The sequence below is a fragment of the Zootoca vivipara genome, chromosome 6, assembly GCF_963506605.1.
Source record: "Zootoca vivipara chromosome 6, rZooViv1.1, whole genome shotgun sequence".
Taxonomy (NCBI): domain Eukaryota; kingdom Metazoa; phylum Chordata; class Lepidosauria; order Squamata; family Lacertidae; genus Zootoca; species Zootoca vivipara.
This window is the reverse complement of record NC_083281.1, coordinates 20,809,820-20,828,522: the sequence shown is the minus strand read 5'-3', so window position 1 is coordinate 20,828,522 and position 18,703 is coordinate 20,809,820. Positions and strand designations below refer to the sequence as shown.

General features: G+C 46.3%; 1 protein-coding gene across 2 annotated transcripts; it reads left to right on the top strand.

The window, feature by feature from the left end:
• The first annotated feature begins 11,223 nt into the window (after nucleotides 1-11,223).
• APOE (apolipoprotein E) lies at nucleotides 11,224-18,030 on the top strand. Of its 2 annotated transcripts, none has more exons than XM_035120485.2 (4): nucleotides 11,224-11,381; nucleotides 11,768-11,833; nucleotides 13,965-14,115; nucleotides 16,996-18,030. In XM_035120485.2, exons 2-4 carry the CDS (start codon nucleotides 11,791-11,793, stop codon nucleotides 17,609-17,611), a joined length of 810 nt encoding a protein of 269 aa, XP_034976376.1. In that variant the 5' UTR covers nucleotides 11,224-11,381; nucleotides 11,768-11,790; the 3' UTR covers nucleotides 17,612-18,030. The 2 variants fall into 2 exon arrangements, with proteins under 2 accessions (XP_034976376.1, XP_034976377.1); XM_035120486.2 differs by lacking the exon at nucleotides 11,224-11,381 and adding an exon at nucleotides 11,415-11,436.
• The last annotated feature ends 673 nt before the right edge of the window (nucleotides 18,031-18,703 follow it).

Sequence of the window (18,703 nt, the reverse complement as noted above, 5' to 3'; positions counted from 1 at the left end):
ACTTCTGTTTCAGTGTATCTGATGAAGTGTGCATGCACACAAAAGCTCATACCAAAAAAAAACTTAGTTGGTCTTTAAGGTGCTACTGAAGGAATTTTTTTATTTTGTTTCGACTTAGACCAACACGGCTACCTACCTGTTCCAAAATATAGTTAGAGCTTCACATAACCACTACAAGGTTCCAACTTGGCCACATTTCCTCCAACAGAATGGAATTTTTCTTGTGTTTCTTAAAAACTGCACATGCAATATTCCATAGAAGCACCCAAATATTTCTGCCTAAACTTATTTGTTCTACAAAACATAGCAACTGTTATAAACATTTAAAGTGACCGGCCCGATTTGGCCCACGGTCCTTGCTTTGGGCAGGGAGAAAGGAAAGAACTGTTTGACCTGAGTTGAAAATACTTCCTCCCCTAATGAAATCCATCCCCAAAATCTAAAGTGGCGTCCTGCTTTCAGCTGACAGGGATTACATGGAGAAATGTTTTATTCCAATTGGCACACCATGTCTTTGGAGTCATTACTGCTGTTGCTGCTGATTTCCCAATTCCTACATGCCAGGCTCCGACTGTTTTTCTAGCTGGATTTAACTTCTGCAGTGCTTGTTTCTTCTCTCCCCACAAGCCAACGTACAGGGTTTGCTGTTTCAGCTTATTGTGCCATCCCAGTAGAGCTAAAGGCCTCAGGGTACACTGCTGTCTCAGCATCTAAAGCAAGGCAGGCTGCGCCTTCTGTGGTTAAAGCAGCTGATCACAAGTCATAGGCTGAGGTTTTTTTTTAGAGAGAGAGAATTGTGCTTGGAGGTGCATGCAATCCTGGACTTCTAGATGCTAGAGCCTGAACCTCTTATGCACGGAGTAGGACATGGGTCTTTGCATGACTGCAATGGCAAGCACAACAGGAAACATTTGCGACACACAGTGCCCATTGCCGCCATCTTGGTAAGGCTGACCTGAGACATTTTGGTTGCCCAAGGCAAAAGAACCAAGCAGCCATTCCCTTGCCACTTAAAACAAGGCGCTGCCCATTCAGTGAAATGGATAGGAACAGCATGAGCAAAACCTGCCACCCTTAATAGGTTGGCACCTGTCTGTCTCAGGACACCCCTTTGGGGGTGAAGATGACAGCGCCTGCTGTGGCTGTAGAGACCGATATGGGAGACATGTTTCGTTGCAGCTGGGGCAGAAGAAGGCGTCCAGTTGTGCTGCTGCAGATGCACCACGGCGTTTCTTCTCTCTGTGCTCCTCCCAGCGGTCATCCCTCCTCTGGTCACTGCTGTGGATGCACAACCAGACTGTCTTCTTTGCCCTGCAGCTGCTGCCTTGGAGTCAGGTTCAAAAACAAACTGGGCGAAACCTTCCAGCTGTAATCACATCGCTCGCAAATCCGCTGTGCATCATGGCATGAATATCCATTTGATTTGTTTCTACTCACATCCACACCATAAAGCACATGGCTTCTCCCCAGAGAATCCTGGGGACTATAGTTTGTTAAGGGTGCTGGGAACTGTAGCTCCGAAAGCAGTAAATTGCAGCTCCCAGGATTCTCTGGAGGAAGGCATGTGCTTTAAATGTATAGCATAGATGGGACCCATTGCTTAAGTCTTGGGCGCATGGGGGAAGAGGCATAGATCCTGGGCACTTTGTTCCTGATTTCGCCAATGAGTTACTTTGTGTGGCTCTGGCTGAGTCATTCATTACACCCTCTGATTTCCCGTCACTAAATTGCCCAAAACAATGTTGCCTTGTTCTTCCAGTAGCCCTCCTAGATCTGTGAGTGGATCAGACTCCGCAAGATCAAAGTCAGAGGGAAGATGTAGAGATTCTTTTCTTTCTGATTATCTATTTTTTATATATATATTAAAACATTCTGTTGTTTGAGGGATTTGCAGCACTGCTGGGATAGAGGAAGAGGAGGAGAAGTTGGCGCCAGCGGAGCACGACATGGGGTGTGTGTGTGTGTGTGTGTGTGTGTGTGTGTGTGTGTGTAGGGGTTGGGGAAAACATCAGCAGGCCAGGACAGGCACTTTGGAATCAAATGCATCTCTAGGGATGAGGTTTCCAAAGGAATGGAATATATATTTAAAAAGTTTACTTTTGTTATCATGCAATGAAAAACACACAGAACGGAGTGCAGGATTCTGGGGGTGCTTGTGGCCCCCGAGAAACCGTTCCTTCCCACAGGTCCCATTGTGGTTGTTTCCTCAGAGACACAGTGCTACCGTTATGAAGGCAATGGGCTTCCAGTACTGACAGAAAGATCTGTCAAGTTAGGGTTAGCCCATTTCGTTGATTTTTCCAATCCTGAAATTCAGTTCTCCACATTTCTGTAGCAATTTGTGAATCACATCTTTTAAGAATACTCATGAAAATTCATCAGCGTTTCACTGATAATTTCTGCTAGTAAACAGTCTTTGTTTGCAATTTTAATTAACGTCCATAGTTTTGCAAGCAATTCCCCCTAATAGAATGCATTCTGTACGTTATCTTCACTAATATTATTAGTTCCGCCGGTACATGCATTTTTTGTTTTGTTGGAGAACCAACAAAACAAATTTCGAAGGATGTGCAAATTTCAAAGGATGCTTCTGTGTTTCGGTTCTCATTGGTTTTGGGGTTATTTTTTTCGAAAGTGCAAATTTGATACACTCTCCTTTCCATGTGAACTCAACTAAATTTGCCCCTTGCCCCCACCCCCTGAAGCATGCTGTAGTTGCAACTTCTGGCCCTGTCTTTTGACCCTCATTCACATAAAAAGATAAATCCAGCCTGTTTCAGCGGTACTTGAATGAGGCATATGGAGAAAATGTGCAACCCAGATGCACACTGGCAGGAAGTGGTGGGAAGACTTCTTATAACAACAGCCACAACAACAACATTTCATAAGCACTTAGAAAAGAACTAGGTACTGTGCCATGTGCACATTACATAAGACTAGCAATGACAAATCTAGCTCTCTTGTTCCCTGGATTTGTTGTTGTTGTTGTTTAGTCGTTTAGTCGTGTCCGACTCTTCGTGACCCCATGGACCATAGCACGCACGCCAGGCACTCCTGTCTTGCACTGCCTCCCGCAGTTTCCTCAAACTCATGTTCGTAGCTTCGAGAACACTGTCCAACCACCTCGTCCTCTGTCGTCCCCTTCTCCTAGTGCCCTCCATCTTTCCCAACATCAAGGTCTTTTCCAAGGATTCTTCTCTTCTCATGAGGTGGCCAAAGTATTGGAGCCTCAGCTTCACGATCTGTCCTTCCAGGGAGCACTCAGGGCTGATTTCCTTCAGAATGGATAGGTTTGATCTTCTTGCAGTCCATGGGACTCTCAAGAGTCTCCTCCAGCACCATAATTCAAAAGCATCAATTCTTCGGCGATCAGCCTTCTTTATGGTCCAGCTCTCACTTCCATACATCACTACTGGGAAAACCATAGCTTTAACTATACGGACCTTTGTCGGCAAGGTGATGTCTCTGCTTTTTAAGATGCTGTCTAGGTTTGTCATTGCTTTTCTCCCAAAAAGCAGGCGTCTTTTAATTTCGTGACTGCTGTCACCATCTGCAGTGATCAAGGAGCCCAAGAAAGTAAACTCCCTGGATTTGGGCAAGGTTAAATCTGATTAAAATACAGTTTTACCCCAACCAACTACATTAAATAAATTCACCAATGCAATCCTCTATACAGGTCTACTTGTATACATGTCTACTTCTAGCAGCACTTGCTAGACAATGTATAGATAGAAACTCTGCCTAAATTGCCTCTGTTGAAACACTTAGGAGTTTGCTGTTTTGCTATTGAGCATTTTGTACCTCAGGCCTGTACAGTACCTGACACTGAATGTCTTCCCTAGGGTTGCCAGCAAGTGTCACCTAAAACAACATTTTGAAGTGAATCTGGAGTCTCTTGCTGAGCAAACATTGCTGGAGGATACCAAGCGTGTGTTTTTTTAATTCTTGCAAAACTATTTGGGTAATGGTGTTGCTGACCCACACAAAGAGTGTTGTGGAAAGTTGCAGTTCTTTCCTCTGGAGTCAGGGCAGGCTGCACCTGAGCAGAAAAAAAATGGGTGGTGTGAGGCTCCTTTCCTCTCTGGTCATTTTTCAAATAAACCCTTCCCAAGCTTATTTTTCATGCACTGGTACCTTGGTTCTCAAACTTAATCCATTCCGGAAGTCCGTTCCAAAACCAAACCATTCCAAAACCAAGGCAAACTTTCCTATAGAAAGTAACGCAAAACAAATTAATCCGTTCCAGACTTTTAAAAACAACCTCTAAAATAGCAATTTAACATGAATTTTACTATCTAACGAGACCATTGATCCATAAAATGAAAGCAACAATCAATGTACTGTACTATAAAATAAACAAGACAGTATTGTAGATGATAATTTTTTTTAAAAAAAAATTCATATCTGCACTGATGGTAGTCATTGTTTGTATGGGGGGCTTTTATCTATTTCTGCAGTCACACAATCAATCAATCAATCAATCAATCAATCAATAGCTGAATTAGGTTCCACACAGTCACAAAAACAAATCAATTGAAAAAGCCTCAAAAACAAAAACACAAAATAAATAGCAAAAACAAAAGCGCCAAACTTAATCAGTTCCAGAAGTCCATTTGACTTCTGAAATGTTCAAAAATGTTCGAAAACTGGAACCACTTCCAGGTTTTCGGAGTTTGTGAACCAAAGCGTTTGAGAACAATGGCTTTTGAGAACCAAGGTATCACTGTACTTAGAGGGAAAGCTTTTGGGGCCTTGTTATCTTTTCCTCCGAAGCCACTTGGTGAAGCGTGATCTGAAGCTGAAAAAGGACTGGAGGGGGTGAGGATGAAGCAGTCTTAACTATACATGTTCTTTTATTTTTTATTTTTTAAAAAAGCACAGTGGGGAGGTGGGGACAAAGAACTCCCTGCAATTTCGAGCCGGAGCCTGAACATGCATTGCTTGGGAGTAAATCTCGTTGAATTCAGCAGAGACATACTTTGCTGAAAGGGTCACCAGCCTCTGAACAGCCCTGGAGGAAAGTCAGAGGCTGGTGAATTAACTTTGCAGTGGGGAAAGTTGGGAAGACACCCCCCAACCCAAGAATTCTACACATCTCCGGCACATCTGAACACTGCAGAGCAAAGGTTTCTGCTGCTCTCATAGAGATGGGAGAGGAAATTTGATTCATTTTGCATTTAAAGGTGAACCTACCTCGCTGGCGCTTACTGAAACAATGCAGGAAAAACGAGAATGGACCGATTTGCTTGTCCCTAGTGGCTGAGATAGTGAAACCAGGGCAAGTGTGGAGAGGTCAGAAAGGAAGGTAGCTGATCTTTGACAACTTGCAGATCGAAGCTCGCTTACTGCTTTGTTCTCTGATAGCAGGGATGTGCCAGCGCTCTTGCACCTTCCCTTCCAACGTTGGCAGAATGAGGTATTATGAGCACTCTTGGACTCTGTTTCCCTCCCATACGACTGCATGCGAATGCCACGTTGGGGTGGCAAGGAGATAACACTTGATTTCTGACCCTTGGGCACATCACGCCAAGAAGGCTGGTGTGCCAGCAATGTCAGCACAAGAGTTTAAAATTAATGAGCCACATCTTTGAAGAAGAAGGGGAAAAAAGCTGGCAAGTTGATGAGAAAACAACAGCAAGTGTCAAGTCTTTCGTTTTCATTTCAAAAATGCGGTTTGATGCTTTGTATTTCTGAGCTGCAGCGTTGAAGACGCTCATTTCTTAGGGGGGGGGGAGGTCAAGATCTTGCCCTTTAAGGCTGTGGAAAAAACTCTCGTGCTGTTTGGTGCGCATTGGTGCTCCACAAACAAAAGAGTGGGACCCAGATGAATGGGAAGGGAACGCCTCTTGTTTGAATGTTAAAGTGTTCCCTTCCAACTCTACAATTCTATGATACTGTGAAAAATAGAGTGTAATATAAAAGGTAAAGGGACCCCTGACCATTAGGTCTAGTCGTGACCGACTCTGGGGTTGCGCACTCATCTCGCATTATTGGCCGAGGGAGCCAGCGTACAGCTTCCAGGTCATGTGGCCATCATGACAAAGCCGCTTCTGGCGAACCAGAGCAGCGCATGGAAACGCCGTTTACCTTCCCGCTGTAGCGGTTCCTATTTATCTACTTGCATTTTGACGTGCTTTCGAACTGCTAGGTTGGCAGGAGCTGGGACCAAGCAACGGGAGCTCACCCCGTCACAGGGATTCGAACCACCGACCTTCTGATCAGCAAGCCCTAGGCTCAGTGGTTTAACCACAGCGCCACCTGGGTCCCTCACTAGTGTAATATAAAGGCATGTTATTGCCCCCCCCCTAAAGCTGGACCCAAAAGCATTTCTACTTGCAAGGCAGCTTTTTAAAGCAGGCTTCCCCGACCTGTTTCTTCTCCAGATGTTTTGGACTGCCACTCAGACAGGGCTGGTGGGAACCAGAGCCCAAGAGATCTGGAGAAGAAGCAGGTTGAGGCAGGCTGTCCGAAAGGCATGCAGGGATCTCTGTCAGGAAGAAAATACTAGCCAGTTTCCACCACGTGGTGACGAAGCCCCAGCTGTTTGCTTATCTGCTAGAAAAATAAACCCCCAAGATGTTTTCTGCGTTTCTCCGTGAACCTCAGATGCAGTCACCCTGACCTCTGGTCTCAGCAGCGCTAAGGAGGGTTACTTTAGGTCAGACTTTAAATGAGAAGCACGCATTGCATTGCAGCCGCCCGAAAGGGTAGCTGCGTGCTAGTTCCTTTTCTGAGCGGATGTTCCCAGGATCCCATTAATTTATTCTGAATTAATTACCGCCAAATTGTGGAGTTAGAGGGGGCTTCCGATGAGCTGTCTAGCCCTGGGGTTGCCAGCTTTTAGAACCAGCCCTGCACCTGTGTCTTTTGATAAAGCCTAACGCAGATAAATCAAGCGGCCGAAGCTTTTCCTGGGGTAAAGATGAAGACCCAGAGGAAGAACTTCACCTCCTTATTTTTGACACTCCACCAACAGCAACAACAGGAGGGGTGCGGGAGAGGAGGTGGTAAACAGTAGCCAGGGTTGCCAACTTTCCAGCCAGCCACTGCAGCTGTGCCTTTAACAGCAGCCTGTTCTTAGCTACTTAGCAGATGACAGCGTTTAACCTCCAAGCCATGGAGGTAAAAACTACCCAGAGCTGCAGAAGAGCAGAGCGTGCTGTTCTGGTCAATTGGTAACATGGTACTAACCAGTAACTATATTAATAAGTCTTGCAAACACAGCCTATGAAGCTCAAGGCCCAATTGTTACAAGAAACAGTGGTGTGGTAAGTGGGAGAAATATTGTTTTCTAGGCAGCAGTTGCCCCAGCTGAAGACTTTGGCTTCCAGAAGCAAGTGGCTTCTTTAAGAGCTGCAATACAGGCAGACGTTCCAACAGGTGATCCCTTCCCCATCGCCATATCTCCAGACTGGGGGGGGGGGGGAGTGAGCCGTTGAATTTTTTGACCTATCGTGATTAAAGCAAGAAAGGGCTCTGCTGGAAAAATAAAACTCCCATTGTGCCTCAGCTTAATTCCTAACTAGAAGCTCGAGAAAGGCTCTTGTGTGTGTGCTTGTGCTTAGAAGGGTGTGTGAAGCGGCGTTGATCTTAAAAAACAACAACCCTGTTTCATAGAACTTCCTCCCCAGGTGTTTTTAGACACTGAGGTGTTTTTAGAGCACCTCAAAGATCCTACTTGTTGTATTCATCACAGCACCTCAGCCAAGCCTACAACCCAAAATACAGTCTGTGGTGGAAGAACGCCACCTCTCTTGTTGACTTCCTTCCTTGAAAACGGACAGGATGTGTAGTTTGAGCTATCCAGGGTGGGAGGAAATCTGGGGGCTTGGAGTCCTATTCCCGATACACCACAGGAGATTCACAGTGAAAGAGGTTTTAGGGCAATTAAACTCCTGCGGCTCAGGAGAAACAGTAAGGCCAAACAAGGACAGCAGCGACTGCACGGTGATGAAGGCCACATTCACACCACGTATTTAAAGATTTCTGGGAGCATCTTAAGGATGCTGAGACACCTACCCCCCCTCCCAGAGCTACAATTCCCAGACTTCCCTGGGGAGAAGGATTTAACGCCAAACCGCTCTGGGAATTGTAGCTCTGGGATGGGGAACCAGCATTTCCTTGCGACTTCTAGCACCCTCAACAAACTGCGGGTCCCAGAATTCTTGGGGGGAAGCCATGACCCATGACGGCTTAAAATTGTATTGTTGTGTTTTAAACATATGGTATGCATGTGGCCAACGTCAGTGGGCGGTGAGGGGGAAGTGGTAGGCCGTCCAGCACCAGAAAGGGTGTTGTTTATTTATTGTTATTTTAATGTATTTTTAATTTTTGTTGGAAGCCTCCCAGAGTGGCTGGGGAGACCCAACCAGATGGGCAGGGTTCAAATAAATTATTATTATTATTATTATTATTATTATTATTACTATTATTACTATTATTACTATTATTATTATTAAATTTGCCATCCTCTTTATCTCGCCCAGAGCAACCCAAAGCAACGTACAGCCAAAATGTTACCCTGAAAAGGCAAATCCCTGTGATGTCGTCCCCTTGCTGGTGGTTGTTATTCCATTTGCTCCCTTTCAATGGTGCCCTGAATTTGATGCCTGAAACAGCTGCCTTGCTTTACCTCAGATCCGTCCATGCAACTCCGCTGGATCGTGAGCTCCATTTGTCTTGGTGGGTCACGCAGGTTGTATGTATGCCAGTTTGCTCTACTGCTAAGGCAGCAAGAGGCCTGTTTGCACTTCTCTAGAAAACAGCTGATGGCACAAGGAAGAACCTCAGACTGTCACGGGTTGTGCATGTCTGCAAGAGTTTGCGCCTTGCATGTGCTCATTTTTGTTAGGCCTCGGTTTCTTGTTAATTTCAGCATGTGCCTGGCAGGTTGAATTACGTAGCCTCTTTGGCTCACAACCCTGCTAACCCTTCTCCCTCGAAGCACCCTTACGAAATCCCTCCTGTCAACAGAGTCACAAGAAGAGAAGTTTCCTTCGTCCCAGCGACCCAGACGTTTGTGATTTCCTGCTTCCTGCACCCTGGTAGCAAAGAATGACGTTTCCCCCAGTAAAACCCCACCTCACCTCTAAAAGTTCTGCCTAGAGTGGTGCACAAATGGCCTCTCAAAATTCTGTACTCTTCTTTGGGGGCAGAGAAACCGTGGGGAGAAACATTCACAGCCAGCCCTACTGTTGGGCAGATTGAGTTGGCTGCCTCAGACGGCAAATGCAGGGGGTTGGGAGCGGTGGCCAGATGATAGTGGACTGCATCATGTGGTCTGCAGCCTCCTACGCTCAGGTGCCCTGGAAGGCACTGTCCTGTTGACAATGGTGAAACAAGATTCAGGGCAACTGCATTGAATGAAAGGCTTCAATGAGCTAGACACTACCAAAGCAACCAAGGCGACATTTGCACCACACATCTAAAGATCTCTTATACATACAAGTTTAAATCTCATGGCTTCCCCCAAAGCATACTGGGAACTGTAGTTTGTTAAGGGTACTGAGAGTTGTTAGGCGACCCCTAACCTTGCCTGGGAGCTACAGTTCCCAAAGTGGCTTAACAAGCAATCCCTCTTCCCAAAGAACTCTGGGAATGGCAGCTCTGGGAGAAGAATAGCAGTCGTCTAGCAACTCTCAGCACCTTTAACAAACAACAGTTCCCAGGATGCTTTGGAGGATCCCAGGATTCCTGTTAAAGTGGCATAAGAGTGCATTAATTGATAAATTTCAACCCCTTTCTAGTTTAGTCAAGTGTGCAATAACATACCCTTTTCTGTTTCATATGGAATGAAGCCAGAGCAACAAACACCCCTTGTTTCCTTTCCCATAACATGAAATATTATTTCTGCTTTCCACTAATATGAATTAGGTAGTTTGGGGTTTGCACCCCAAATATGTCTCAATAAATGACGTGGGTAAACCATTTTGGTTTACAACCCTATGCGCACTTCTGGGAGTAAGCCCCATTGAACTCAATGAGACTTACGCCTGAGTAGACAAGCATTGGCAGAGTACCTGCACTGCATGCATGAGTTCCCAAGTTCAACACCTGGCGTCTCCAGGTACAGCTGAGAGCAACCTCTGCCTGAAATCTTGAGCAGCTGCTGCCAGTCAGTGTTGCCATTACTGAGCTAGCTGGACCAAGGGTCTAACGCAGCACGAGGCAGCTTATTCTGTTCCTATGAGTTGACTTGATATACCTTGGTATAACTCAAGGTGTCTGTCTACTGGCAGATCTGGCAATTGCTACCTGTCACGAAGGAGTGTGGACAATCCCAGATGAATTTTCCAAGGGTCCAAAAACTCACAAAAACACCGTGTACAGTTGACTGTGTCTCTTACTGTCAGGGTTCCCCCAGCCACTCTGGGCGGCTTCCAACAAATACTAAAATACAGAAATCCATTAACATTAAAAGCTTCCCTAAACAGGGCTGCCTTGAGATGCCTTCTAAAGGTCTGGTAAGCTCGGGGGTCGCATAACTAGGTGGTCGAAATGTGTATGTTTCTTTTCAGACACTCATAAGCTACAAATTCAGCAACAGACCTGAACCGATACGTCTCAACTGCAAAACAGTTGAAAGGCAGTAGAGGGGAGGATATAGTTTGGAGGAGAGAAGGGGCAAATGGAGAAGCAGGGGCTTCTGTCTCCCCCACCTTCTTCCCTATTACCTCTGCTGGGGTACTCCAATATGAGTTTGTCACCACTGAGAACAGAAGCGTAAGGGAGAAAAGATGGGTGGATAAGAGCTTTGCATGGCCTCCCTCTTCTGCTTCTCCCCTCTGAATCACCCTTTCCCCAACTCTGTCCTACTGTTTTATGTTAACTCAGTCTGACTTCGATCGCCCATTTCGGGCCTCACTGTAGCATAAACACATTTTAATTAATGCCATCTTCCCCACCCCCACCTAAGAACACAATTCATTTCATGCAAGAAAACAATTTTCAGAGAAGCTTGTGCAAATAGCTGCAAAAACGGGAGAAAGATGGCCATGGGAAATCCAGGCAGAGAGGAAAAAGAATTATTTAACAACTTCTGTTCTGCCTGATGGGGAGACTTGTGTCAGTCAAAAAGTTCACATACTCGATGCAATTAAAAAACCCATTGCTTTAACTACTGTATTTTGTTTTCCCCTCCCTCCCTCCCCTGAGTTCAGGGTTAAGACTTCCCCTAGCAGTGTGTGTGCAAAGTGTGGTGTGTGTTAAACTTTGTCCCCGATGCCACTTTGGCAAAACTTTGTGACTACTGCTGCCGCTGACTGCCAGTCCCGCCTCCCTCGCCCCCTCTCTTTCCTACCAGCTGAGCTGGGTATTTAAGTCTGCACAGAGGGTTTGGCTGAACACTTTTCAGACTCCAGAGGAAGAGAAGGTAAAGGAAGGTGAGAGCAAAGCAGGATAACTAGCAACCTTGCACGATCTTTTCTTGTTTTGAAGGTGTGTGGGGTTTGTGGGTTCTAATCTGCATTGTGGACTGGGATCAAGAAACCAAGGGGAAAGAGCTGTTTTCATTTTAAGGACATTTGGAGAAAAATCTGTTAATGTAGGGTTTGTTTTTGTGTTGTTGTTTTTTTAATGGTACGGCATTCAGTGGGGTCTCCCTTTCAGGACTGAGCAGATACAGTTTCATCATTGGCTGGGCTGCGATTAATCCTGTGTGTGTGTCTCTTAAAGATTCCTGCTGGTGGGGGGAAATACCCGCACCCACCCTTGAGGGTCACTCCATTATCTAATTGTGTCCCTTTTTTTTAATTTCTCCGTTTCTCAGAAAGGTCCAGAAAGTCAGTGATCATGAAATTCCTTGCCCTGTTTTTCACAGCGGTCCTGCTGGGAGGTGAGTGACGGAATTGGAAGAGGTGGTTTGTCTTAAATAAAACTGGAAACACAGAACGTGGTAAACACCCTTCACCCCCTCTATCCCAATGCTCCTTAAAGGCTAGTTCAAATGCAGCACAGACTTCTATCCTCTGTGGGTCTGGAACTTCCACAAACTGCGGCAGTATACCTCTGTGAGACAGATGCTGGGGACAGACCACAGAGGAATGACCATATGCTTGTGGGCTCCTCAGAAGCAACTGTCCATGACACTAGGACCAGAGGGACCTTTGGTCCGATCTAGCAAAGCAGCTCTTAGACTTATGCCGTGGTTTGTTTGGAGAATATCGCTCCTCCACAAGTTGTGTGTGGCGTGAGCTAATGTAAAGAGGGAAGGAGGGCTGAAGGTAGACTAGAAACGCCACAACATCAGGGTTGTGTTGTTGGGAGCAGCCAGAAATCTGAGCTGGCTTGACTTTTGTGCTTTAAAACTATGGGGATGCTGGCCACATGGGCTTTTAAACTCTGTCCTGCTCACTTGTGCAATGGATGCTGCTTTATAAAAAATTGGACACTTGTCCATCTAGCTCAGTGCTGTCTGCACTGGCTGGTAGCAGTGCCGGATTTACGTTTAAGCTAAACAAGCTGTAGCTTAGGGCCCCACTCTCTTGGCGGCCCCCCAAAAATTTAAAGGAAAAAACATAGGGATGTACATTTCCAAAATATAAGATAAAAAAACCAATAAAATAAAACCTACACACAGCAACAGTGTTTCGCATTGTGTAGGCTCCTATGATGTCAGTCATGGGCCCCGCCTGCTAGCCTGCTCCCTAGAATATCACTGGTTTGTTCATTTCCATATATAGGGTGCCTACATTCTGCATGGACTGGTTGCATGTGCAAATGGTTTTAGATACCTATTAAGTCCATAAATTACCATATAGTATATATTCAACACAAAAAACAGTGACAATTTGTTGTTGACAAAGGACAGCTGGACATGTAAAAGGACCCCATTACTGTACCTTCAGTAGCTTAGGGCCTCATCAAACCTAAATCCGGCCCTGGCTGTAGCATCTCTCAGGGACACAGAGTGCTTCACTTGTGCAACTGTGTAATGTGTAATATGAAATAAGGGAAGTGACCTATTGCTGATTGTGGAAGGCAGGAGCTGTAGAGTCCTTGTCCCCTCTCATAGCTTGCCAGCACGGTGTAGTGGTTGGAGCATGAGACTAGGATTGGGGGGAGAGACAGGTTTAAATTCCTGCTCGGACATGGTTGACTCTGAGTCAGCCGGCTTCACCTACCTCGCAGGATTGATTTGAGGATAAAGAGGGGAGTTTTCGGAGGACAGGGCAGGATAAACCTGCAAACAAATGGGAAGAAAATTCATCTTAAGGGGAAAGGTTGGGGTGGGCGGGCTGCCCTTTTACCAGAAGGGGAGGCTCTGTGCGGGGCTCGACTGACCACCCTAGGCTGAAGTATTTGAAGGTCGCTATTTGCCTATTCCGGCTTGCAGGTGCCTTGTCAAGATTAGTTTAGGACTTGTGTTTAACAGCCGCAACCTTTGGCCCCATAGATGGGTCACCCTATCTAGGAATGCTGAGTTGTGAAAGTAACATCGTCCCTAAAAGCCACTGGGATTAGATAAGGACGTGCATGGCACTTCCATCTGGGCTTGAAAAATGACCAGCATTTTGAACAAAAGCACTGGGCAGTCACAAACTACACACTCAAGCTGTCCCATCCCAGTCGCTGAGACACTAGCTAGCGATGGGAAGAGGCGACAAGATGGTGGCACTTTCCCCCTGCAGCAGGAAGTACCTTTTTAATTGGGGACATGTCTCCAAGAAAGTTATATTCAGAGGAGGCCCATTGAAATCAACAGACACATGCCTATTGTTTTTAGTGAGTCTCCTCTGAGCAGGACTATGCTGCATAAATCCCTCCATGTTTTGCCTCCTGTTTTCCCCTTGCCATGACTCGCAGGAGTGTGGCTTCACTGATTCCAAGGGCCTCACTTTGTAAGTGGCTTGCAACCTGGTGTGATGCCCCATATTGACAGGCATCCCTCATTCAGTTTGGTGGGACGTGAGTTCGGCCTGTTTCTAGATCCTTGAATGTTTCCCTCCTTTTCCTAATCCACGCAGGCTCCTTGGCCAACCCTGTCCCCGAAGAAGGGACAAAATCCAAATGGGAGGAGACGGTGGATGTCTTCAGGGACGTAGTGACCAGGATTGGGGATGCGGCTGATGATGCCACCGCTCAGATCAAGAGCTCGCAGCTCAGCAAGGAACTGGAGTGAGTGGTTTTGCTTCTTCCTTTTAAGTGGGTACAGGCGCTAGCTGAGGTTTTTTAATGACACATGCTCAACTGGAGTTTCCACAGCCCCAGTGCCTGCTTCAAAGAGTCCAAGCTCACATTGCTCTTAATTCTCATAGAATGACATAGATCTTAAGATGGGTGATATCTGACATGGCAGGAATCCCAATCGGAATTGTACAATTTCTGAAGTTAAAAAAAACACCCTGGATTTTATAATCTTCTGTTTTTGTTTGTTTGGACATCAGCCCTTAGAATTTTCAAATTTGTCAGGTCCTTTGCAAAATGTTGCTTCGGTTCTCGCATCCCTAATTTGTTCTGGAACCAACAGAGCTTTGAAATTTACTGGGGCCTAATGTTAGAGACTGGCGTTGTCAGATTGGCTCACACCCTGATAGGGCCACGATATCTTCCAGAGTGGTCCCTCATTATGGGCAGTCTCCTGCTGAAGGATGATTTAGGCTGTGCACACATTGCCAGCTTGAAATACACTTGGGTGTTCTTTTTGTCAATAATAATAATAATAATAATAATAATAATAATATATTATTTATACCCCGTCCACCTGGCTGCGTTTTCCCAGCCACTCTGAGCGGCTTCCAACAAAAGATTAAAAATACATTAAAACATCAGTCATTAAAAAATTCCCTAAACAGGGATGCCTTCAGGCGTCTTCTAAAAGTCAGATAGTTGTTTATTTCTTTGACGTCTGATGAGAGGGCACCACTACCAAGAAGGCCCTCTCCCTGGCTCCCTGTAACTTCACTTCTCGCAGGGAGGGAACCACCAGAAGGCCCTCGGTGCTGGACCTCAGTGTCCGGGCAGAACGATGGGGGTGGAGATGCTCCTTCAGGTATATAAACAGCCGAGGCCATTTAGGGCTTTAAAGGTCAGCACTAACACTTTGAATTGTGCTGGTTTGCAGGGGGGAAATGCACCAAGACACAGTATTCCATAAGAAACAACAGGATAGATATGGATTGTGGATAATCATTGTGTAAACACTGCTTTTTAAACCAGCACCAGGGGGTCACACTGGATGAAGAGTAAACAAGAGTGTGTACCCAGCGTTACTCAGCTTAATTTGGTGACCTTTAACCTGAGTAATAGTTGTTTGGAAGAAGAGCATCATAAATCCCAGAACATGTCCACTTTCTCTGTGGTGCTGACTGTGGAAGATGTAAGTCGCAAGCTGATGTGAGAGAGTGTAGCCAGGATAGACAGGGCTGGATTAACCGTTAAGCAAAATAAGCACACCCTTAGGGCATCAAGGGAAAGGGGGGGCACCACAGAAATTTCCCGTTGCCAGATTTACCATATAGGCCATACGGTGCAGCTGAACAAAAAGAAACATTATTCATACAAATATAGGGAAATAAACATTATTTTCCATCTTACTGTAGGTTTCGTTTCATTTCAAAAAAATAAAATTTCATTTCACACTTCATTGCCGCTCATATTTTGAATTAGATATCTATGGGGATACCGAAATCTTTTAAGCGCTTAGGGTCTCCAAAGGTCTGAATTCAGCCCTGAGGATAGAGGAAGCGTCAGGCAGCCACCCTCACAGATGGGAGACATTAAAGGGGGAAGCAAATGGCTGGTGTTTAGGGAAGCTTTTAATGTTTAACAGACCGTTGTATTTTAATATTTTGTTGGAAGCCGCCCAGAGTGGTGAATTAATAATAATAATAATAATAATAATAATAATAATAATAATAATAATTAAATGTGTTGCTTTGCTGTTTCCTGGAAGCGCTAATAGCTAGATTTTCCAACCACAAACACTTGGTTGGCCCTTGTCAGTCATAAGGGCTGGAGCTGAGACTGGCTGAATGGCTGACAGCTTTTTGTTCATGGCTCAAACCGACTCTGGTGACAGGCGACCATTTTATCTCACATGTAAGTCAAATCTGACTTGGAGCCCCATCTATGACATCTATTTAAGGGTCTCTTATACCACTTGACCGAACAGCCACGGAGAATCCTGGGAACTGTAGTTTGTAAAAGTGCTAGGAATTGTAGGCCTGTGGCTTCAATGCACCCATAATAATTCCCTATTTATATGCCATCCACTCTGGCGGCTTCCAACAAATTAAAACACAAAACGACACCAAACATTAAAAACTTCCCTATACAGGGCTGCCTTCAGATGTCTTCTAAAAGTCCATTAGTCGTTAATTTCCTTGACATCTGACGGGAGGGCATTCCACAGGGAGGGTGCCATCACCGAGAAGGCCCTCTGCCTGGTTCCCTGTAACCTCACATCTTGTAGTGAGGGAACTGCCAGAAGGCCATTGGAGCTGGACCTCAGTGTCTGGGCTGAACGATGGGGGTGGAGACGCTCCTTCAGGTATACGTATTAGGTCAACAAGGCTGTTTAGGGCTTTAAAAGCCAGCACCAGCACTTTGAATTGAGCTTGGAAACGTACTGGGAGACGATGTAAATCCTCTTAAGACAGGTGTTATATGTTCCTAGCCGCCACTCCCAGTTACTAGTCTGGAAGCTGTGTTCTGGATTAGTTGGTAGTTTCCAAGTCACCTTCAAAGGTAGCCCTCTCCAAGCAGGAGATAACCAGATGATCTATAGTTTCCAGTGAGGTATACGAGGGATTTAAATGTATGGTGTGAATGTGGTGTCAGGGTGGCCAAATTCTCTTTGCCACTTAGCAGGGTGGTCCAGGCACCCATGTTCCTCCAAGGTGGGCAAGCTCACCTCAGGATAGTTTGGTTGTCTGTATGGCCTCCATCTGGAGAGATCTGAGGCCCGCAAGAATTATGGCGGCAGGGCCTAATGCTAGAGAATGACCAGGGTGACATGATTCTGACCCTTCCCTGCTACCTCCTCCTTCTCCACAGCGGCTTTATCACAGACACCATGGCAGAGTTGGACCTCTACACAGAAAACCTGCGCTCCAAGATAGGCCCCTACGCCCAGGATGTTCAGCAGCGCCTGACGACCGAAATGTCGGCCTTGTCCGGGAAGCTGCGGACTGACATGGAGGAGACCAAGGACAAGGTGGTCCAGTATACCAATGACGCACGCCTGATGCTCAACCACAACATGGAGGTGCTGCGGTCCCAGTTCAACCTCTACATGCGCAAGATGAAGAAGCGCCTCACGAAGGACGTTGATGAACTGCAGAGGAAGTTTGACACCTACAGGGTGGAGGTGCAAACCAGCGCAGACGAAAAGGTGGAAGCCGTGCGCCAGAGCCTGGAGCCCTATGTCTCCAAAATCCGTGAAAAGGGGCAGCAGCGTTTCCAGGCCCTGATGCAGGCTGTCGGGGAGCAAGGGAAGATGGTCCACGAGCAACTCAACAGCCGAGCTCAGGAGTTGAAGGACTCCTTTGACCAGACGGCCGAAAAGGTGCGCGAGTGGTTCGCCCCCTTGGTGGAGGACCTCACCGCCCGGATCCAGGCCCTTGTGGAGAAAGTCAAGGAGGCTCAGGTGCAGGTGCAGGCACAGGCCTAAGGCCTGGCCTGTGCTCCCAGGAAGAGCAACATGGCCAACCTCCGTTTCTATGGGAACCAAGATGGCTCTCTTTGGCTGGACAGGCATTGATGGTCCTTGCTGTATACTAACCTCACACCGCACGGCAGGTCCCCCTCCCTGTCCAGCTCTACTTGGCCAAAGTGCTGCCATTTTGGCCAATTAACATTCCACACACTTTTTTCTGGTGACCAGCACTTTCTAGGCCCTCCATTAGTAACCGCTGTTGCACCTGTGAACCACTGACAAGAAAGGGCGCTCTGCCCTGTTTCCCCGTTTTAACACCTCACACTCAAGACACTTGTGTCATTCCTTTCACCACAATTTCTTGGCTTTCCTGGTGTTTTTTTTTTTTTCTTTCCCATTTTGACCTGTTAGCTGAATAAAATGTACTTTGGATACAGGGGTCTCCCTTTCTTGTGATGGAGTTTCATGTCTCATTTTGCATTGCACGACAACTGATATACCATACCTGCCAAGTTCCTCTCTGAAAAATAAGGGACTGGACCGGAAGTAGCATACCGGAAGTAGCGCTGCAGCCATTTTGGAACTGGGCAGAGCAGCATCAAAAGTCACTTCTGAGCATGCTCCGCCCAGTTCCAAAATGGCCGCCACGCCAGAATAAACCGGGGAAAAACAAAAAAAATCGGTTTTTTGGCTGGGGACAGCCGGAAAAACAGGGGTTTCCCGGGGGAAACGGGAGACTTGGCAGCTATGCTGATATACACACAGAGCAGGAGGAATAGGCAAACAGTAATTGAAACGGCACCGGTTATCCCAAATCAGCAGCATACCTTTGCAGCTCCACAGAGAGCATGGAATCATAGAAGGGGCCCCTGAGGACCATCTAGTCCAACCCCCTGCAATGCAGGATGTTTCTGAACAACCAGGTGCAAAAACGTGGGGTTGTTTCTGCTTTGCCAGGTATATTCAAGTGGTTTCATTCTTTTTGCCTGTCCTGCCACACACAGGCCCAGGCAAAAACGAATGCTGTTAAAATGATGCACTTGGGAACTTTCTGGATTGTAGGCCCTGATGGAATTAGATAGGAGGGAGGTAAAAGAAGAAGTTAAG